Source organism: Haliotis asinina, chromosome 16 (assembly GCF_037392515.1).
Source record: "Haliotis asinina isolate JCU_RB_2024 chromosome 16, JCU_Hal_asi_v2, whole genome shotgun sequence".
In the NCBI taxonomy this organism is placed as follows: domain Eukaryota; kingdom Metazoa; phylum Mollusca; class Gastropoda; order Lepetellida; family Haliotidae; genus Haliotis; species Haliotis asinina.
In genome coordinates this window covers 40,660,695-40,684,175 of record NC_090295.1, presented here as the reverse complement: position 1 = coordinate 40,684,175, position 23,481 = coordinate 40,660,695, and the positions used below count along the sequence as shown (strand labels likewise).

At 41.3% G+C, this 23,481-nt stretch overlaps 2 protein-coding genes across 2 annotated transcripts in view; one reads left to right on the top strand and one right to left on the bottom strand.

Annotated features, from left to right (window-relative positions):
* The window catches only part of LOC137267773 (neurogenic locus notch homolog protein 1-like), a 51,665-nt gene extending 50,060 nt beyond the window's left edge, over nucleotides 1-1,605 (bottom strand). Inside the window, exons 1-2 of the mRNA XM_067802218.1 lie at nucleotides 1,548-1,605; nucleotides 637-735 (exon numbers count right to left, since the gene is read on the bottom strand). Coding sequence (XP_067658319.1) covers nucleotides 637-735; nucleotides 1,548-1,605 — 157 coding nt within the window. The remainder of the gene's footprint in view (nucleotides 1-636; nucleotides 736-1,547) is intronic.
* A 10,439-nt stretch (nucleotides 1,606-12,044) lies between these two features.
* LOC137267875 (uncharacterized) lies at nucleotides 12,045-23,206 on the top strand. Its single transcript, XM_067802317.1, has 13 exons — nucleotides 12,045-12,120; nucleotides 13,122-13,144; nucleotides 13,459-13,626; nucleotides 14,680-14,779; nucleotides 15,547-15,701; nucleotides 16,884-16,981; nucleotides 17,718-17,812; nucleotides 18,921-19,019; nucleotides 19,682-19,795; nucleotides 20,274-20,372; nucleotides 21,024-21,404; nucleotides 21,938-22,390; nucleotides 22,911-23,206. Exons 1-13 carry the CDS (start codon nucleotides 12,045-12,047, stop codon nucleotides 23,204-23,206), a joined length of 2,157 nt encoding a protein of 718 aa, XP_067658418.1.
* The last annotated feature ends 275 nt before the right edge of the window (nucleotides 23,207-23,481 follow it).

The following is a 23,481-nucleotide window of genomic DNA, read 5'->3' as shown; positions in this document are numbered from 1 at the left end:
CGCTTGAAACTCATTGACTTTATTGTATGTCAGTATGTTCGTTTACTGGACACCCCCCAAAAATATAAATAATAAGACATGTTTACAAGTATTACTCGATACCGCGTGTCACTATATGACATCGTCGGAGTCTAGACGTTTTCTTTCTGTTGTAGAAAGACATGACACGCTGATATAGGGGTGGAATATTAGTAACCCTCCAGCTACCCACTTGAAGGACAGTTCCCGCACATGACTGGACACAGAGAGTGGTTGAACAAAGCCGAGGACGCACAGAACTGGGCACCAAATAGTGGACAAAACACACGGTCTGATGCAGGACATTCTGGAGCAAAAGAAGCATCGAAAAATTGTTTCGCAAGCGCGATACGCAGCAATATTTCATCTATGTATCGGCACCAATAAATGCTGTCTGGAAGATATGATTGTGAGGACATCATAAACAATGAACAATATCCAATGAACGTGTTTGCTTATTGTAAACGAATGTTCCCTCGAACATTTTCAAAAGACAATGACTACCTTATGTTGTCTCAGTATACCAATGGGTTCACATTGTGCTATTATATTGAAACAAGTTCAGATTGTGTTATTATACTGAGACATCTGTCTCAAAGAATTCAGTACCAAACTCACCCTGTGTCTGACATAAATCCCCGGATAGATTGACAGGACAGTTGCATGATCCATCCGGTTGTGGAATCACCCCGTGTTTACAGATGGCACTGCTTCCGTCTGCAACCCAAAGACATTTTCTAATGGCATTTGTAATTTCCACTCTTCTAACCGAATGAATGATGACAAGAAATAGCTAAGGTATACAAGTTTTAATTTAATTTCAAGCTGAATCATGTTTGTAAGCAGTGCAGACTCACAGCTTGCAGCAGTTGTTATTCAATCAGCATCTATGCTATGCAAGTGATATAAATATCAGGTAGACGTGGTTTAATAAATACATCACCTGAAGACAAAGTTTTGACAGTGGCAATCGTTCAACTGTATCTACTATCAATACATTGCGACTTATTCCATGGTAGTTGATTGGCTAAACCCGAGATTTTGTCTGTTTAAATAAAATGAAAATAGAAGACCATGCCCATAAACAGATTAGTGTTTTTGATTAAGTGTTGATATACGTGGCCTATATCGCGCTGTGCTGACTTCTGTCCGGGACTACATTATAACTATGTCAGTTATTGTTAGTGATAAGTTTACTTATGTGGTTTCATGTTACGCACACTGATTTTATATCTGTACCACATTAAAGCAAAGAGCTACATATGCGATATATTTGATGATCAATTCTCAAATGCACTCGATACATTTGATATGCTTTCTCAGATAAATTCTTTACAAGGATGACATGGTTCGTTCATGAATTTAATATACTGCAGAAATAGTTTTCATCGAGAGATCGGATATGTTTTCAAATCAAACCTGACAATATCATTTTCATGTATTGCCACTTTAAGAATAATACTTGACTTACGAAAAAGCCACAAATCACCAAAAAGTCCACATTTAGTTCTACCGGGTATACTGTTTACCTTGGGAAGCAGCCAGCTGACCGGAGGCAGCGATGACAGTGAGGATGAAGACTCTCATGATTCTGATGTCTACACCAGAGGCTATTGTAACTTGTACATATATACCCAGTACAGCTTGGCATGAGTAAGCCCATGACAATGCTCGGATAGATACCGTCATTTCCTCGGTTAAAAAACAGCAAAATACGTCAAAACAAGCCTACAACTGATTTAGGTTTCTCGTGTTCTATTGTCCTTCAGATTCACACATAATCAGCGATAAAATTGGCGCGTCAGGAACTCCTTAAACAAAAGAAGGAGAACAACATTGTTTTTCTGTTATTGAAAACAGATGTGATTTGTATCTGTATGATATGCGCTGTTTGTTTGTGGTTTGTTTGTTGTAGGGTCAGTGGCGTGATGGTGACAGACGATGTTACAATGCAGACATTCCAGGGCTTGTTACTGCGTTCAGGTCATTGGTGACAAATAAGGTTGGGTCGTTCGTTTATATGAACTAATGACCCCTTAGAGGTTAAACAGAGAGAGCGTTTGGACGATTTCGAGTTCCTCCATTAAATATAGCACGACAAGTAAATCTTGGAATGATCTTTACATTTTGGATTTGGTCTCTGTTTCTGGCCTGATAATGAAAGTAATCGAGGTGGATTATTTCCTGTTTCACCAATTTCATTTCTATGATATTTTCCAAGATCCGAATTGTGAAATATATATCTTGTCTAAGAAACAAAACAGAAGAATAGAGTGACAAATAGTCTGTCAAAGTAATTACAGTGGAAGCTGTCAAAACTACATCTGTCTAATTTGGCAGGTTGTTAAATCTCAGGCCCATCCGTGGCTTAGACATTTATCATCAGCCCTACAATCCAGCACATTGTCTAAATATTTCTTCTAATGAGTGCCAGTTTAGAGATATTCTACTATATTGGGAAAGAAGAACCACTTAATTTACAATTTTTTTTAAAAACTGATGTCAAAATACATGTTTGCTACATTGGCTTCAATGAAAAGTCTTCAATAGTAATGTTTGTTAATAATTCATAACGCACTCATCAATGTAATCGATAGATTTCTTGCAACACCATTCATAAAAGGAATGGAATAGAGCTGCAGGTTTACAATGAATAACGAACAAGGAGGTTTAATACCAAAGCTTTGTTTACGTGTTTACAGACAATACCAGGCATTGTTTCCATGCAGGAACGCCAACAGCAGGGCACGCTGTCACGTAGTGCACGCAGCGACTACATCACGACATCGTCACTCGTTAACGTTATATGTTTTCTGTCTCGACAAACAAAGTATAATTTGGTCGAGTATAGTGCTGATGGCTCAGTATTCAACCTGAGAATGAATAGGCGATTTGAAATCATCAACAGACAATACAACTGAAACATGTAAGACTTTGATCAAAGTGGATGTATACAAGCATGTTTACAACACGACGCTTAAGGTCATCCGTCCAATAATATATGTTACATCCCCATGGGTGAAGAAATGGACATATCTAACTCACTGGGAAAATTATCAGTGTATATGAGGTATGCAAACATCGTAATAATGACATAATTACGATAATGTTCATCGTAATGAACATATGGACTGCCTGGTAACAGGATGAATTGATTTCACTCATGATTTTGCTGGTTGAATGAGGACCAAACAAGAAATATAATTCTGGTACTGATGTGTTTCATGCTTATTACCTACGAGGGCGAACAGTCGGGTTCGTATTTTTCGTATTTTTGTCATACGGTGCCCTAGGTTAAAATACCACTTTGTAGTAGTGACGTGACGTCATGAACAATGCTATGACGTCACTTTTCTTCTTTGACTTTGAGTTCAACATGCGGCGACGGTGGGCAACCAGTCTATGTTTGAAAGTAGGTTTGGGCTTACTTTCGCCACTTTAACGACTTCGGCATTAAAGAAAATATCGTGCCCATATCATACTATGTTTACGACACTCGTGTCTAAATTTCGGTTTATCGCTCGTTCTCCCTCTAGAAATTCCAACATTTAGGTAGTCGTGTCGTAAACATAGTATGGTATGGGCACTCATATAATATCTTCTATTGATTACTCGCCAGTTGAAGATACTGCAGTGTAATATTTTACTGCAATATTGCACTAGTGTAATACCGCTTGACGTATGACGTCAAAATGGTTCAAAGTTGTGACGTCACAATGCTAATGCCGATGTCGCAATTTTACTAGCCGTTGCTTGACTCGCAGAAAGCTGGGAGTAATCACACTGTAGGGAATTTCACAGCAGTTTCTGTCAATTTATGTTGGCGAGTAATAAACAGAATACTAAACTCGCTTCCGTGAAATATCATTTTTATTAAACTCGTTAAAGATCGCTTTCGCTCATTTGACACCAAATCATTACCTCGTTTGATAAAAATGGTATTACACGTAAGGTCGTTTAGTATCCTCTATTTATCACCCACGTGGCCAATGTATTGGTAGTTGTATACTAATCTCGTACGTCAAACGTGGGTCGTATCGCGTTGACATATGTCGTAACGACTTCACCTAGGATTCTAACGACCTGATTGGATAACCGATGACCTCTCAGCTACGTCACGTGTTGACTGAACTACTTTTCCAAACACCTGAATTCATTCCTCCTGAAACTTAAATGCATTGTGGGAATGTAAACATTGCTAACGTTGCCGTGCCGCTGTTTAATTGCGAGTTGAACTGAGCCAGTATATCCCTCGAAAAACATAAACGCAATGTTTCCACCAATGGTGTTAGCGAAGTGAAGCAACTGCAGACCAAGAAAATGGGTGCTACGGAGTAGTTTACAGCAGGAGGCTGTTCGAGGCGATGACAACTGGCATGTTTCGTGACGTCGGCTACCAGGAAGACGTGGTGCCGTCTTTACAGTGTGACTTCTTGCAAAACAGTGAACAACAGTAAAAAGTTCTTCCGCAACGCCTTTCTGAAACCGGTTTCGGTTTGAAACCACAAAAATAACAAACACACGTTATTTTGTCAGTTTCAGGCATGTAAAACATAAGTAATAAATAAAATACCACACTCGGTCTCATTACATATGAATTATAAGAAACTCGTGACCTTTCTATGGTACCTGACCTAGCTAGACGTCCTCTATAAGCATCATAGTTGATTTTTTACCCAAAGTTCGCTATATAACGGGGACTGTCTTAGGTCTATTGACGTTATGATAATATTTGGAATCATTTGATCAAAATTTGGTTTTTAAGGGTAGACTTCATTTTTGTCGTATAGGGTTATAGTTACACCGTACAAAGAGGCAGTCACTGACAACAGGGTGATAGTTAATGACAACTGGGTGATTGCCACTGACAATATAGTGACTGTCGCTAACAACTGAGGGACTGTCATTGACAACAGGTTGATAGTTAATGACAACTGGGTGATTGCCACTGACAATATAGTGACTGTCGCTAACAACTGAGGGACGGTCACTGACAACAGGGTAATAGTTATTGACACCTGGGGGACTGTCACTGACAATATAGTGACTGTCGCTAACAATTGGGGGACGGTCATTGGCAACAGGGTAATAGTTATTGACAACTGGGGGACTGTCACTGACAATATAGTGACTGTCGCTAACAATTGGGGGACGGTCATTGGCAACAGGGTAATAGTTATTGACAACTGAGGGACTGTCACTGACAATATAGTGACTGTCGCTAACAATTGGGGGACGGTCATTGGCAACAGGGTAATAGTTATTGACAACTGGGGGATTGTCACTGACAATATAGTGACTGTCGCTAACAACTGGGGGACGGTCATTGGCAACAGGGTAATAGTTATTGACAACTAGGGGACTGTCACTGACAATATAGTGACTGTCGCTAACAATTGGGGGACGGTCATTGGCAACAGGGTAATAGTTATTGACAACTGGGGGACTGTCACTGACAATATAGTGACTGTCGCTAACAATTGGGGGACGGTCATTGGCAACAGGGTAATAGTTATTGACAACTGGGGGACTGTCACTGACAATATAGTGACTGTCGCTAACAATTGGGGGACGGTCATTGGCAACAGGGTAATAGTTATTGACAACTGAGGGACTGTCACTGACAATATAGTGACTGTCGCTAACAACTGAGGGACGGTCACTGACAACAGGGTAATAGTTATTGACAACTGGGGGACTGTCACTGACAATATAGTGACTGTCGCTAACAATTGGGGGACGGTCATTGGCAACAGGGTAATAGTTATTGACAACTGGGGGACTGTCACTGACAATATAGTGACTGTCGCTAACAATTGGGGGACGGTCATTGGCAACAGGGTAATAGTTATTGACAACTGAGGGACTGTCACTGACAATATAGTGACTGTCGCTAACAATTGGGGGACGGTCATTGGCAACAGGGTAATAGTTATTGACAACTGGGGGACTGTCACTGACAATATAGTGACTGTCGCTAACAATTGGGGGACGGTCATTGGCAACAGGGTAATAGTTATTGACAACTGGGGGACTGTCACTGACAATATAGTGACTGTCGCTAACAATTGGGGGACGGTCATTGGCAACAGGGTAATAGTTATTGACAACTGGGGGACTGTCACTGACAATATAGTGACTGTCGCTAACAATTGGGGGACGGTCATTGGCAACAGGGTAATAGTTATTGACAACTGGGGGACTGTCACTGACAATATAGTGACTGTCGCTAACAATTGGGGGACGGTCATTGGCAACAGGGTAATAGTTATTGACAACTGAGGGACTGTCACTGACAATATAGTGACTGTCGCTAACAATTGGGGGACGGTCATTGGCAACAGTGTAATAGTTATTGACAACTGGGGGACTGTCACTGACAATATAGTGACTGTCGCTAACAATTGGGGGACGGTCATTGGCAACAGGGTAATAGTTATTGACAACTGGGGGACTGTCACTGACAATATAGTGACTGTCGCTAACAATTGGGGGACGGTCATTGGCAACAGGGTAATAGTTATTGACAACTGGGGGACTGTCACTGACAATATAGTGACTGTCGCTAACAATTGGGGGACGGTCACTGACAACAGGGTAATAGTTATTGACAACTGGGGGACTGTCACTGACAATATAGTGACTGTCGCTAACAATTGGGGGACGGTCATTGGCAACAGGGTAATAGTTATTGACAACTGGGGGACTGTCACTGACAATATAGTGACTGTCGCTAACAATTGGGGGACGGTCATTGGCAACAGGGTAATAGTTATTGACAACTGGTGACCGTCACTGACGGTCAAAATGAAGATGGAACCCAGAAAATTCGGTATGCTCATTAAATAGCATTTTCTAACATGTATACAACAGTGTAAGTCATATGCAACAGTGTAAGCCATTTACAACTGTGTAAGTAGTGAATACAGTTGTGAATGTCAAGTACAGTAGAGTCAGCTTTATGAGAGAGAGTTTCAGTTGTACGCAGTGCCGGTGATACACAGACACAGACACACACACACAGACACACAGACACACACAGACACACACACATTACAATATCTAAAACATGTCTAAATGCAATGATAGCAATGCTATGTCCAAACACGTAACTACAGGGTCGTACTGTACTGTACAGCAGTGAAAAAAAATACATGGGTGGTTTATGGGAAAAGAAATATAATGTTTTTATTGATAAGGCATTTGTAAGGGTTTTCTCTTTGCATATTACACAACCGTTGAGGGGGCTTTCAACTGATTAAAACGTTGCTATATACATAATATTACTTTCTATCATAAGGTTCTACCCGTGTTGTCTTCCTCTGGTTCATTCAGCAGTAGATGGTGCTGATGGGAATGTTTGATCTAGGTCTCTGTAACCAAACGCACGTGTGTGACTTATTTGTGTACAAAACATCAGATGGCCCTGTGTAACGTTCTATTCATCCACGTACCATACAGAGACAGGGGAACAATGCAGACATCACTTTTATTGTCTGTCTGCTTGTACGTGTCATATGGATATCGCCACATACATGGTAGGACTATTATTTCCGATATGTTTATACCAACCTTTATTTACTGACATTGATGTAGAATAACTAATCCATATTGCTATTATGTTTTCGTCACAAAAGAGCGGTACGTTATTCAAATCTAACACTTTCTTTTAAATCTATATAATTTGACGATGATGAGTAATGGTACTATGTTTTTTTATCGCCGAGCTAGAGGTTAATTTACTGTGTAAAAGAGTAATCTCAAAATATTGGTCAAACACATATATTTACATGTGCTCATAATTGTACTTAGAGATCGCTCGAGACTGATGAAAAAAACTATCATACCAACGCGTTTGCAATGATTTATTAGCAATGATTAATTTTATATACAAAGTATTGTCACTTGCATTAGTAAAGGGCTATTGCAAAATTTCATTGTGCTGCGTGCACGTGATGTCCTCGAATTTGTTGACTCCTCATCCATTGATACCAAACCAGAGTGCATTACGTCGTGGGCCAAAGATAGAACGAGCAAAGACAGAAGATTTAAAGATTTACAGGTAAAGTTACTGGAAAAGGGAAAAGTTGCTAAACTAAAAGCTGAATTGTTGGGCATTCCAACAACTGCTGAGTATCACAGTCAACAGATGACTGGAAACCTCCCATGGCAGATGAACATCGTTGACAGACAGAAATCGTACTTTTTGGTTATGAAATACACGAAGGTTTTGGGGGAGAGAACCCCCTCTCATTGAGAGCAGTGGTTGTGACACGCATTGTGTAGTAGTGATGGTATTGCATACTACCTGCGGTATAGTACATCACGATACTAACATTTTAGTCAGAAAGATATACTGCCAAAGAATTGTGCTCTGGAACAGCGATGCACTACGAATCCCAATAGAAGGGTTGCGATACGATACATGTAACGCCAGATAGTAAAATGTTTACTTCTAACACCAACCATTTAACACCTTAAGATCAAAAACCATTTTAAAGTATTTCGGCAAATTCCGCCAGCATTTTTCAAAGTTCATTCGGAAATGGGATAATTAAGTTCATACACTGACTTTGTGAATAATAAAATGCAAGCGTTATGATGACACAGAATTTCCGAAAACCTCATGGAGGCGAAAACATTGTATTTTAATCATCAAACAAACGGAAGCCTTTTTGATAGATATCGTGATTTAGCAATATTCAAAGTAAAACATCGATGTACCATGGCCCGTTTGAAGTATCGTATCGGATATACTGCACTGTATCGATTCAATTGTATCGGCGGGCCACACGTCGAGGCATCGATGCCTATCGAGGGAGCGTCACTCCACTACTCCGTTGCGTCGACAAATGGGTAATCGAATCTAAAAGCACCTCGAGGCCACGTGATCTAGTCTGATGACATTAGTTAATTAATATTAACCTTGTTTTTATATGGTGCATGGACAACGAAGCAGACTGACCTGCGTGTGTGTGTGTCAAAACCGGAAGTTGGGTTTGATGGTCTGTGATGCCATAGATTACCCTGGTGATACTCTGGTTCATTTTGGCGACCAATATTAATGCACAGAAATATTATAGATACCGCTTACAGTACTTTATGGCCTGTTCAAACCAGCTATTTCCTGCTCAATCATTGTGCATTTCAAGATGGCCATACGACATTTCACCGAGCTAGTATCATCAAATGATTCGTTTTTGACGTTGAAGTTGTCGTTAAGGCCACATACCTGTCATTAGTCTGTAAGAATGTCGTAACCATTAAACAGATTCTAAATATACACATCATGGACCGTTTCTCACACACTGAATCCAGACATGTGACCCCATCTACTCCACTATCACCCCCAAAATGCCATGTGTCTACACCCCAAGCCCAAACCCCTTGTCCTCACAAAGGACAATTGTGTGTTGTTTCTACTGGAGTAGGTTGGTCAAAAATCCTTACTGAATTATTCCAGACAACGACCGGCGATGTTGTATGTTCCATAAACTATGCGTAGGAAAAGAGGAAGTTAAACATTAAACTGACATGTTCTTTACGCAAGTCTTACTTCAGTTCCATAATGTCTGTTTCATGCTCTGACACAGAGCTGTAAAGACTTTTAGGGCTTCAGATCAGGTGTTTGCTAGCACATTCTTGTGATTATAAACGTACTTTGCATTTACACAGATAATACCCTGACGCTGTTTTTAGGAGCAATGTTCGGGCAGAGTCAACACTACTGTTTTGTGCGGCTCGTAACCAATACGTGTAGTTCATGAGTCACAGTTGACTGTGGTGTAGGTCAGCTCGGACTGACATTTGGTAAACCCTGTTTACATATGCCGTTTCTAAAAGTCTGTAAATAACTGTTTATAGTTTTGGATTGCAGTAACTATCTGAAGGATTCTCAGCGCTTCAGTGACACGTGTAGCGTTTAACAAGGAGTTACGTAATCTAAAGTTCAACGTGAATTTTAACCTGCATGACCTTGTTCTTTACCTGCACACTACCATTGATACATAGTATACTATATTGGAGACTTTGTCACCTCTTCAAACCAGCTTTCGCAAATACAACATATATAGTTATTGAACACAGTGGTGTAGTTGTCTGTGTGCCATTTTTGGCTAAATGTTTCATCTACACATATCATGGTATGATCCATGTCACGCAAGGTTTTCACTTATGTCACAATATTTTTACCTAACACGATTATTAATCTACAACGCAAATCACAACACAAACGCTACTTATCTCTGGACTGTTTCTGAGAGCGGCGTAAATCTAAACTCACACACTGAAACCTACAATACAGAACCTTCTTGTACAACACCGTTTTTCATCTGCACGGCGCGTTGCTACACATCGCCATGTTTCCCGATACTGTATTTCACTATAGACACAGTGCTTTACCTTCGTACCAACTGTGTCATCTGTGCCACGTTATATTTTAGATTTGGGTTGAAAACATGGCTGTAACACTTGGATCAAAAGTGGGTCCACCAATGTTATGGATGACGTGTCAGAGAAGACATCAACACCATGTATGTAAATGTCCAGTTGCCATCCATCCTGGCTCCTAACTGCGTAGATCAATGTTCATGCTGTTGATCACTGGTGGAATATTGCTGGAGGCGGAGTTCAGCGACAACCGGACCAAACCAGACCAAACCATCCTGGCGTCAACCACATTACAAACCAAATCAAATACATAAAAACATCACCACTGAGCAAGAATGATAGAGGTTCCTAAATGTCTACTATTAACAATCCACTCTGTTATACTGTGGTCGGTGTGTGGTGATACAGTGTGTTCACACAGCGTCTATACAATGTGATGACAAAACTTGGCCGACACTGAAAATCCAACAACATTAACATTTTCGTGCACCATAAGTCTTGGTCTTTATTCTAATGAAATCATTCCTGTCAGAGAACGCGACAGGCTTGTTCTCACATTACCATGACAACAAACAACTGTATCATGGCTCCTGGTACTGATGGTGATGTGCATGTTCAGAGTTCAAGCAACGTAACATTAGGGGTATATCCAAAGAGTATAATGTATACCCCCATTAATAGCGAGATGTTGTAAGCACAGGACAAATCAATCCGTCCTACCGGATTTAGCATGATCGTTCTTTTGGTGGTTTGTTTCGAGTTTTTAAAATTTTCATTCAGGTTGTTCTGGAGAAAATGGCTCGGGTGGGTGTGGTCGATCGAGGTGCATGGAGGGAGGCATAAAGTAGGAATACTGTTTGCAACTATGCTGGAACGTAAATCTGGTGTTAGTCTGTTGGAGGGCTTGAGTTAATAAGTGAGCTAGGTTTAAGTCGTCTTTAACAACGTTCCTGAAATATCACAGCAGATATCACACCAGATATGGGATTCACACATTGTACCACTGTGCGGAATCAATTTATTACCCAGGCATGTTCGCATAGTCACTTGCTATATTTCGACATTCATTCAGGAGTCATACATGGATCAGTTAAAAAGATCATTTGTTGTTGTCACCCATTTTCTAATTGAACCAATAAGTCAACCCCTAAATGCCAAAGCAAACGAATTCAAAATGAAACTAACAAACGATCAAACATTAGTGTGCCTTTTGAACATGTATTTAAAAATTTGTTTGAACTACACGGATCAAAACGAACTTCAGTGAAACTGGGAGTGTAAGATAGCACAGAGGTGGCGATGGGAGGTCAGTCGGTTCTACAAATATTTTATTAGTAGCAACGGTTGGTGACAATAGCTTATAAAGCACATAAGGACATTGGAGAAAGAAATGTTGCATTCAATGACATCACAGTTATCTTGTCAGTCGGCTTATATCGACCGGTCAGCCATCTGGTCATGTATGTAACCAAAGTGACCAAGAGCATCTGGCGTTGCTATAATGTCCTATCAGTGTTCGTCAACTGTTTCCTTTGTTACTTATGTAGAGGATATTCAATTTAATATTTACTTTAAACCAGTCTGGTTTTTATAAATACCTGAAGCGAGTGAAAGAAGTTGAGTAAGTTAAGATGAAGATGGTTTCTCCGAAGTACCTGTCCGTTTCATCACGCCTTATTTTATTTCTCTGTGTCCTGGTCTCGCACTGCCGGGGTAAGTTCACGTTCCAAAATGGAAATATACTAACTATAGGATACAAAGTCCTCCAACAGTAAAGGACTGAGGTTCAGCAATCCATTCAAAAAGTATTCACAGCTTCATTTGTGCTGTAATCCAGAACTATCCTTTTTCAAAGAAAGTCATGTTTTAGGAGTGGTCGGGTAGCATAATGTTAAAACTTTCATTCGTCAGGCCGGAGACCCGGGTTCGATTCCCCACATGGGTACACATTTTGAAGCCCATTTCTGTTGTTCCAAGCCATGCTGTTGCTGGAAAATTGTTGAAAGCGAGGTAAAACCCACGTCACCCAATGGTCAAGACTGGGTATACCTTTGTAATTGACAGGTGAAGAATAGGCCTTCAGCAACCCATGCTTGCCATGAAAGGCGCCTATGCTTGTCCTAAGAGGTGACTAACAGGATCGGGTGGTCAGGCTGGCTAACTTGGTTGACACATGTCATCGGTTCCCATGTGTGCAGATCGATGCTCATGCTGTTGATCACTGGATTGATTTTTTCCGATTCTGTGTTACATATAACACTTAAAGGTACTTGTGCATGGCACCTTTTAATACCACGTGGCAATTTATTCAACAGCTGTGCGTGAGTGCTTCACACAACATTACAGGGCATTAATTAATGTTTATATTTATGTTTATTTATACATGGTATCTGTAATAGCAAATAGGGTCATATAATCTAGTTTCCTTTCACTGTGTGAAACCCCGTTTCAGTACCCAATATGACATAACACTTTTGTTTACTCGGCTAGTACAGGGTACGTCCTTGTTTCTACAATAAAGGCATTCTGTTATGCGCGTACAATTATTTATACATAAAATGGCGATAACTTTGATCAATTAAGATGTGACTGTAAGATATATATTTTGGAGGAATCAGAGTGAGGGTATAAAATATGTTTTGGGGGAATCAGACTTATTTAATGAAGAATGTTTGAAATATGCTTGTAAGCAACACGTGTAATTTTTCTTTCAGGGCTATCCAGGAGCAAGAGAGCGGTAAGTCCTCGGTGTGGTAGTTCATGTGTTCTTGTATAAGGTATATTCATTATGTACAGAAATGCAAACAACACGCCAATATTCCATACTGCGATTGCTCAAATATATTACGAAATTTAGTAATGGTATATCATATGTGTAGGTATAGTCGTGGAGACGTGCAGGGGGGTGTTGTCGTAGGGAGCAACACAAGTCTGGCATCCACCGCCGTAATATTGGGGGAATATAATACGAGAGGCGCCAAAAATCTCCTTCACTTGTAGTTTTTATCAACAAATATCAGTATGAGGAGTTTGTTGATATGATTTTCACAGACATGTGACCCCATCTATCCGGCACTCGCCACCGACCACACCATGTGCCTCGACGATGCTGCAAACTCCACCCCAGCTCCTTTCAGCGCTGAGGAAGCGCAGATTCTCGTTGATCAACATAATGCTTTCAGGGCCAAAGAAGCAAACGCTGCAGGGATGATGAAAGTGGTGAGTTGGGGTTTCTGTTGGATTTTGGGTCAAGTGGCGTCTTTAGACAACGATATGTCGATACGTATTTTCTTCAGCTGAAATAATGATGATTTGATAATCCTGATTAATATTATCAGTATAATTATTCAAGGTCAGTTGATTAGTTGAATTATCAAATATTTGTTTGCCCTTAACCCAGAAAAGCTGCAGTCCCTGAGGACCCAGAATATAAGTGACTCACGGCAAACAAAGTAAGGACCTGCACAAAACAAAAGCTGTGGTTTTCCGAATGGTTTTCCGTCGGCCTCTGACCTAATTTCGAACGCTGTCAGTAATGTTAAGCATACTGCAAGTATTTAAAGGTGGGATGTTGTTTGAGGTTTCGTAATAGGGTATGCAGAGTTGTGCCCCTTTTATACTCCAGAATCCTTTGATCGGGAAATAGGAAACCCTGGTATCCACTGGATACATTTTGCTGAGGAACTGCTGTCAAAATACATACTCCATTTCTCAAGTAGGCTAATCAACAGCTGTTTACATAATGCGGATATTACATCAGTACAAGAAAAAAAACAAAAAAACAAAAAAAACAAGGATTAAGGAATGTTTTGAAAAACCCCGAAATCCTAAACATTTAATATTCATCTAATAGTTTTACAGTAGCTGATGAATAATCAGTCAAATGGGAGTCAATTCTGACTTCGTATTTCAATCCTACCTTTGATTTATGATAAATAAGACCCTAACATCGTTCTAAGGGACTCCAGGTCGGCATCAATTGAGGCCTTTGCTCATCTGTTTCTTTGTAGACACCAATCCAATTTCTAGTCGGATTAGGGAGATGAAAACCCGGGAATCACACCAAAAAGTGCAACACTTTGAAGATGTGAAAGGCGCATCGAGAACCAAATTAATTCCCCATGTAATTTCCAAGTTCAATCACTTTTTCCAAGTGACAAGTTTCAGGTGCTAGTGGTGGTGCTGGATAGAAGCAAACACGTGTTAACAATAGCTACCCATGAGCCCACAAACACAGCATGGTATTTGTCATTAATGTTATCCGCCTTGCAGGTATGGGACGCGGACATCGCCGCCGTGGCACAGAAATGGGCTCAGCAGTGTGGACAGTCTGGGCCGCACGAATCCGTCTCCAACAAAAGATCTGTACCAAGTAAAGATTTCACATTTTTGCGTGCTTGATTATTGCTTGAAACAATGTAAATCCAAAACCACACTCTCTGCAGCAAGTATTGTGTGCTCATTTATTTTTCCACTTACATGTTTATCATAACAAAATATTTTATCATATGCTTCGATATAACTATTGACCTATTGACATGGCGAGCGTAATGTTCCATCATTCTTGACCATGACAGATTTTATTGCAAGTCACCGAACTGCATGACGGATATACATTTCGGCCATGTTAGCCTTATTGCTCGTTACTGTGTAACTAAGTACTTGTTAGATAACACCCACCTCATCACTAAGTTGATGTTAGCTACTACATCATTGTTAGTTAACACTAACATTATATCACTTAGTTTGTTTGCTAACACCTCAATGTATTACTAAATCAATGCTAGCTGACTCACTCTGTCACAATGTCCTTGTTTGCTAATATTCACTATCTCACCCAGCCCTTGCTAGCTAACACTCCGTGTATCACTAAGTCCTTGTGAGCTGACACTCCCTAAGTCCCTGTTAGCTGACACTCAGTCTGTCACTAAGTCCCTGTTAGCTGACGCTCTGTATATCAATACCTCCTTGTTAGCTTACACTGTGTCACTAAGTCCTTGTTAGCTGACTCTCAATCTATCACTAAGTCCTTGTTAGCTGACACTCAGTCCTTGTTCGTTAACACTTACCATATCAAGTTTCTGTTAGCTTTTCAATGTCTCCTTCAGCGTGTGTACCAGTCTGTGGGTCTACTTCCAGGTCTTCACGGTATTATAATGGGGCAGAATGTTGCCACATTGCCCATACCCTGGTATTCTTATAAAGATGCTACCGGTCTCTGGCACGCTGAAATAAAGGACTTCAAATATGGAACCGGATCTATCAATGGTGGCGTTATTGGTCATTATACACAGGTTCGTACACAAGAATGCTGATTTTCTGCATCTGGTTCCCAACCGGTGATGTCCTTCAAGGTCTAGATGCAATAGAACATGAAATGATTTCTTGTCCAATACGATATACCTTTTACACAGATTAACTGTATGTTGACGATGGGTGAGTGAGTGAGTTTAGCTTTACGGCGCACTCAGCAATATTCCAGCTATATGGCGACAGTCTTTATATAATCGAGTCTGAAAGAGACAATCCAGTGATCAACAGCTTCAGTGAACATCGATCTGCGCAACTGGGAACCGATAACATGGTTCAACCAAGTCAGCGAGCCTGACTACCAGATCCCTTTAGTCGCCTCTTACGAAAAGCATATTCGCTTTTTGTGGTAAGCATGGGTTGCTGAAGGTCTGTTTTACCCCTGGACCTTCACAGGTCTCGACGATGAGTGCTAGAATGGATGAGGATTCTGTCCTGTACAACAATCACAGCTGTGGACATAAACACACGCTCTGTCATTGTACGGCATGGTTACAATCACTGGATAGTCTGGTCCAGACGCCATGGTTTATAAGCAGCAACGCACAGGTGCAACAATGCTGAAAGAAATACATGTTCATGATGTGGTGTCAGACTTGTACAATCGACTATGCGTCAAGCAGAGACTTCTTATGAATGTGGAAAGAGTTTTGTCATTTCTATACAATAACTGACAGGGATCGTCTCTGATCTGATCTGATCCTTAGTATGGCAGCATCATATACGAATATATTTTCTCGTAATTAATATGCAATTAACTATATACCAAACCATGGGACATGTGACGTGATGGAACGAACAGTTCACTGATTGTCAAGACCTGAACGTAATAGCCTGTCTGCTTTCTAAAACCATTTCATGAAGAATGGGATTTGCTGACACATTTCGCGGATACCCGGTTTTAGAGGGACCTATTCATATAATTTTGACCTCGGTTTTGCTTTGAATAGACGTCAAATTGAATATTCCTCCTCAGATAATCAATGAAGTCATTCTGTGTCACAGATGTTTATTGAAGAGTTGAGTGGAATAACGAAGGTCACTGATTGAGGTTCAGGCTTGGGACAGGTGTAAACTGTGACGTGTGTGAACTGCGTAGCTACATTTCATCACATACTTGCCTGTTTCTGCACATGTGACCCACATTGAGGCTGTCCTGTTTACAGGTGGTGCTTGAAGACGTGGCACGTATTGGGTGTGGCAGAGCGAACTGCTCCGTGGGCAATGATGTCTCGGCGAAGGTCGTATGCAACTATGCAGGAGGGTATGATTAGATGGCTCACTCCTTAAAGACAGACCTCCCATAAGACAGACCTCCCATTAGACAGACCTCCCATAAGACAGACCTCCCATGACAGACTTCCCATAAGACAGATCTCCCATAAGACAGACCTCCCATAAGACAGACCTCCCATTAGACAGACCTCCCATAAGGCAGACTCAATGAGTACACTAATTAGCTTAACCATGCTGTTCACCCGTATCTAATCAATGAGCTGACCCAGAGTCACCACAGGGTATAGTAACAGCATACTCCTATATTCTGTGCCATATCATGTAACTAATCCTTTTACTGACCCATCGCGGCCAGAATCACTACAGAGTGTAGTATTCACTACGCTCAGCAGATGAATGACAATATTGGTTTAACAGCGGTCTGTATTTTGGGAGGTCTGTCTTATGGGGAGGTGCCGTTTAGATTAAAGCAAAGACATAGACGGCTGCATACAGCATCACGTTACGACATTCACGACTATTCCACATGTCCAGTTTGTTCAGAGGTTACAGATCTAATATAGGAAATTTTAACGGTCATCATCTTTCTCTTTTTGATAACAAATTTGGCCCGTCGTTCGTCCGAAAACCTAACAGCAGTACACGAACTGAAAATGTACATATTCAATGTGTTTTACTGTACGGCATCACCAATGGTCACACATTATGAACAAACCCATCAAATCGTCAATGATTTCGTTGCTATGTCGTGTGTCATTTGGTAGACAAACATCGTCCGACATGGAAAAGCCGTTCACCTTTTGTGCTGATGCGACCTGCAAGACTAACTGCTTGGCGAGAGATGCTGCTGGCCTTTGTGGTAAGCGAAACAGTAATCCTTTGTTCTCACAATAAACACAGAGCAAAAAGGTGCTTTCGAAGCAACCACATTGAGACTCTATGGCCAACGCAATGTGCGGGGTATCGTGGGTGTGTCAGATGGTATGTCACTTGTTCAGTATTAGGATGTAACGAGACGTCAGCGTGTGCCATGAAAGGGCAACGGGGAACAGGACCATAAGTAATAAACACTAGTCTTTTAGTATGTTCTCAATCTCCTCGACGTTAACTGGGACCATGTCTTCAAACAATGTTACCTATAATGTATTCACGATGCAAAAGCTCCTGTTGTTCAAATCTACTTACTGTGTATGCCGTCATGCTGAATGAATTTCAAACAGCTTGAAAGTACATATCCATTTAAGAGTGTTTGAGTTAAAAATCCCCATATTTTTCTTAATGCTATCCTAATCCACGAATCCGCACATATAACGATAAACGTCGACTTACAATCTCACCAATAATCCCCACCCGTATGAGCACCGGAACTCTCCACCCGTATGAGCACCGGAGCTCCCCACCCGTATGAGCACCGGAACTCTCCACCCGTATGAGCACCGGAACTCTCCACCCGTATGAGCACCGGAGCTCCCCACCCGTATGAGCACCGGAACTCTCCACCCGTATGAGCACCGGAACTCTCCACCCGTATGAGCACCGGAACTCTCCACCCGTATGAGCACATTGGATCCCCAATGGTGTGATTAGCGGGAATCCCCACCTGAAAAATAGTTTGATAGGGAAAAGCCGCAACATGTGCATTAATCAACGGCTTTGTAAACTGTGAATACCTTTATAAAGCATTAGAGTTATATGCTCATTGTAACATCAACATTGTCAGCTTAATGTAGTGGGCAAAGGTGACACAAATCGGGGATGCTTGATGCTTGATACTTTTTCTCCTATTTCGAAGGCATAGGTCGCTCATAGTATCGATCACTGGGGTTTGAAACTCGGATAGTACCGCCCTTCCATACCTTCGTAGAGCTGTCAGACACCAAACATCGGTTATCAATACACGAAAACACGTTTGTCTTTGTCGGTGCTGTTTACTGATACACTGTTGCATGTGAGAGTTTCATCTTCAGACTGCGGGGGCAAGGTGTGCCTGAACGGAGGAACATTGGACAAGGCAACGTGCACCTGTAACTGTCCAAACTTCATGTCAGGAGATTCATGTGAAACAGGTGAGGTAAAATGACATGCCCAGCTCCTAATACAATGTTACCAAATGTTTACTGGCGTACTTCTCCACCTTCTTACCTGTCTTTGGTCTTGCCATGGAGCATGTATTCGATAGCCATTTCTCTGGTGTATGATTAAAATACAGATAGTCTATGTGTACAAAACATGCATTCCTATGGCACTTCTTTAAGATATTAAAGATATCTTGAAATTGTTTTAAAGATATCTTCATTTGAATTGAAGATATCTTGAATTGAATTGAAGATATCTTGATTTGAATTGAAGATATCTTGAATTGAGATAATTATAGATAACTCCAATAATATTCATGATATCGCGAAGTGAATAAAGGATATGTTGAATCATATTAATGATATCGTAAAAAGAATTGATGACATTGAACTGCATTAAATTAGAGTTATCTTGAAATGAATGAAACATATGTCAAATAGAGAAAATGTAGTAAGGGATATTGATATCTCAAAAGATATCTCGAATCGAATTGAAGATATCTGTAATTCCTTAATAAATGTGAAAACGGCTTGCCATATATTCCCCGTCTCTCTGATGTGTAGCTAACATGCTGTTCCTTTTGGTCAACAGCAGCATTGGTTCTCTGTGATGCATAATGAAATGAAAGCATGGTCTCATGCACTGATTGCAGTTGCCTGTGGATCACTGACAGACAAGAGCTACTGCACAGACAAGACCACGTGTCAATACGCATTCTACATCACCAACTGCCCAGACATGTGCACATGCAAGTTGCGGACCCCTGGTATGTGTACAGTTCATGTTACAGGTGTACAGTCCATGTTACAGGTGTATAGTCCATCACAAAGGTGTAAATCTGTTATAGACGTACGGTCCATCTGACAGTTGTACAGCCCATGTTACAGGTGTAGGTCTGTTATTGGTACACATCAGTGTTACAGGCATACAGTCCATGCTACAGATGCACAGTCCATGTTAAAGGTGTACAGACTAGCATTGGTGTACAGCCCATTTTACAGGTGCACAGTCTATATTACAAGAGTACAGTTCACGATACATGGGTACGGTCCATGTTACAGGTGTACAAACATGACATATTGTATGTGCTGTATTGACAGCATTTTGATATGGTGTGTACATATCATAGTCACCTTTATGGACCATAAGTATCATTGTTGACTTAGTTTGGATTACTTTGCAAGTTGGAGTGTAACACGATACAGAAGATATAGACGTGTTTCATATAAAGTATCTATCTACAGCGTGCTCCAAGGTGTGTCAAAATGGGGGGACACAGAACACCCTCTCCTGCACCTGCAACTGCCTCGATGGCTGGACTGGCGATGTGTGCGAAGTTTCAGGTGAGTCAATTTCTCAACTGTGCAGTTGACTCTCTTATGTAAGTTTGTTTCCATATACTCCTTAAAGTACATTACATTGTATTATTGTATTGTTATCGCTTTGGACGTTAATAATGTATATGTACATGTGCACAGAGCGTTGCTTCATCTTCTCACAGGGTCGTAACAACTGTACCATATCTCTGGCCTTCCTCTTTATACTCTACATTTACGTGCAACACGATCAGGTTATGTAGTGAAATAATAATTCATTTTTAGTACCCGGTCATGTTTTGAGATTAAACTAATAAGACGAACATCTCTGCTGCTTAGGTCACTTATCGTCATACATCCGGATATAATTACAACATCTTCCTTAGTGAATAAGTCTCAAACGTAATTACATCTGTATAAATTTCATTTCAGCTGCAGCAAGTACAACCACGACCATGGCCCCAACCACAACAAGTGCTACAACTACACCCACTACCACACCTAAAACTACAGCTACCTCTTCAACAACAGCCCCTACAACCAGTACAACCGCAAAAGCTACAACTACATCTACAACTCCACCCACTACCACTAGTGTAACTAAATCTACTTCTGCAACTACCAGTACAACAAAGTCAACAACAGCTCCAACGACGAGTAAAACCACCACTACCACAGTTCCAACGACGACTACGCCTACTACGACGACAACTCCAACGACGACTATGCCCACTACGACCACAACTCCAACGACGACTACGCCTACTACGGCAACTCCAACTACCACTACACCTACTACGACCACAACTCCAACGACGACTACATCTACTACGGCAACTCCAACGACGACTACACCTACTACGACAACTCCAACTACCACTACACCTACTACGACCACAACTCCAACGACGACTACGCCTACTACGACCACAACTCCAACGACGACTACGCCTACTACGACCACAACTCCAACGACGACTACACCAACCACAACCACAACTTCAGCTTCCACAACTACCACTTCAACGACAACGACTACTACAACTACAACACCATCTGGTATGATATATATGATACGCATGTTTATCCCATTCTCTGAAATATGTCTCCTCTTAATATTAACTAATGTACATGTGCCTAAAATATAACATTATCCATATCATAACTACTGGCGACCGTTCCACAGAGACCTCGTGCAGTGAAGTAGATTTCTCTACATTCTTTACATTAAATGTGATACAGTGAATTGGAGTAAAAAGGGTAACGTTTCTGGGAGTCGGGAAACTGTATTTTCATTTCAAAATAGGAATTCATATCAAACTAATTCAAGGCTCCGCTATTTATCTACAGATGTGCCCACCTTAGCTGAGTACAAAACCTGTGTCCGTGGATTGGTGTGCGAGTGTGCGTGAGTGTGTGCGTGCGTACGTGCGTATGTGTTGTGAAAAACTTACATGCTCTTAAAGGGACTGTTTTACGTTTATGTTCAGTATGGGAGTTACGATCACCTACGTTCGCCTTGTGCCCTGGTGGTGTTTTTTTAATCTACACCCACACACTAACTTTAACTCTGTTTCTCTGCTCACTGGCAGCCTCTGACTGCTACATCAAGAAAGACGGCACAGCCGTGTACAGCGGCACCGTCTCCACCACCATTAGTAACTACCCGTGTCAAGCATGGAGCAGCCAGACCCCCAACCCACACAACTACATCGACGCCTACTTCAGTGTTGCATCCGGCGGGGTGACGGTAAACCAGGCGGACTCCGGCAACTACTGTAGAGACCCTTCAGGGGGAAGGGTCCGGCCAGAGGGAAGACTGTGGTGCTACGTCGCAGATCCTAATGGTCCCCGATGGGATTACTGTGGTGTCCCAGAGTGTCCATGTGAAGACCCACCCGAGGTGCCTAACGCTGAGGTGACGGTATTTGACGACATCGCAGTGTACACGTGCAAGGAAGGCACGGCAAGCACTGGAGGGTACATTCGTGCGTCAAGGTGCAGGAGCAACACCTGGTCTCCAACCGACATTGAGTGTACTGATGGTGAGATAGGTCTTTACTGTTCCCTTCCGTATCGTGTTGATAGCATCTGAACATCTCATCGCTGCAATTTCTACCGACGATTAAGTAGAACACAATAGTTCAAACATTAGGATTACTAGCCTGTCACTCGCAAGTACTCAAAGTTGCTCTTTGAGCTGTCTCCTCTTGTTTTATGTAATCATATTCAGAAGATTATGTCGACTGTTGCAAATACATGGGCGTTAGATTTTTTCTCAGGAAGGTGTTCTGCCGTTCAGGTGTGTTTGTGTGTTCTCATAGAAGACTAAACACGAAAATAACATTGTCTTCATGAACACCAAGCTTCATGAATTAGAACGGACAGACACATACATACATACATACATACATACATACATACATACATACATACATACATACATACATACATACATACATACATACATACATACATACATACATACATACGACACGTTATGGTACAATTGAAATACCCTCAAACGTCTTATAACCCCACTCACTCACTCCAATTTCATTCCAGTGTCCACCTGTTATGCAAGACAAGGCGGCACTGCTGTGTACACCGGCACTCAATCAACTACAGAGAATGGTTACACATGTCAAGCCTGGTCAAGCCAGTCTCCCCACAGACATAACTACTTCGATGGCTTTTTTGGTATCACAAACGGAAATGACGCCACTCCCAGCCAGATCGAGAACGGCAACTACTGCCGGGATCCTTCATTCGGAAGAGTTCGCCCTTCTGGTAAACTTTGGTGTTATGTCGGCAACAGCTCTTCCCCTAGATGGGACTATTGTGACGTTCCTGCATGTTGAGTAGTGCACAACAGGACTTAATAAATGAATAAATCACTATTACAAGCACGAGGTGGTTGTCTTTTCGATATTGTGTTAGTTGTCATGAAGAGACCATGCCCGTATAGAGAAGGCGTCTATATTGTAACATTCTCTAGCCTTCAGTGACCTATTTCTGAAGACATGGTGTCTGTATTGAGAAGCCCTTACTGCAGTCTTCTTGAGACCTCAGCGTTGTTTGCCATTAAACAGTATTGTCTGTATAGGGGACCTGTTCCTAATCTGAAACTGTCCTC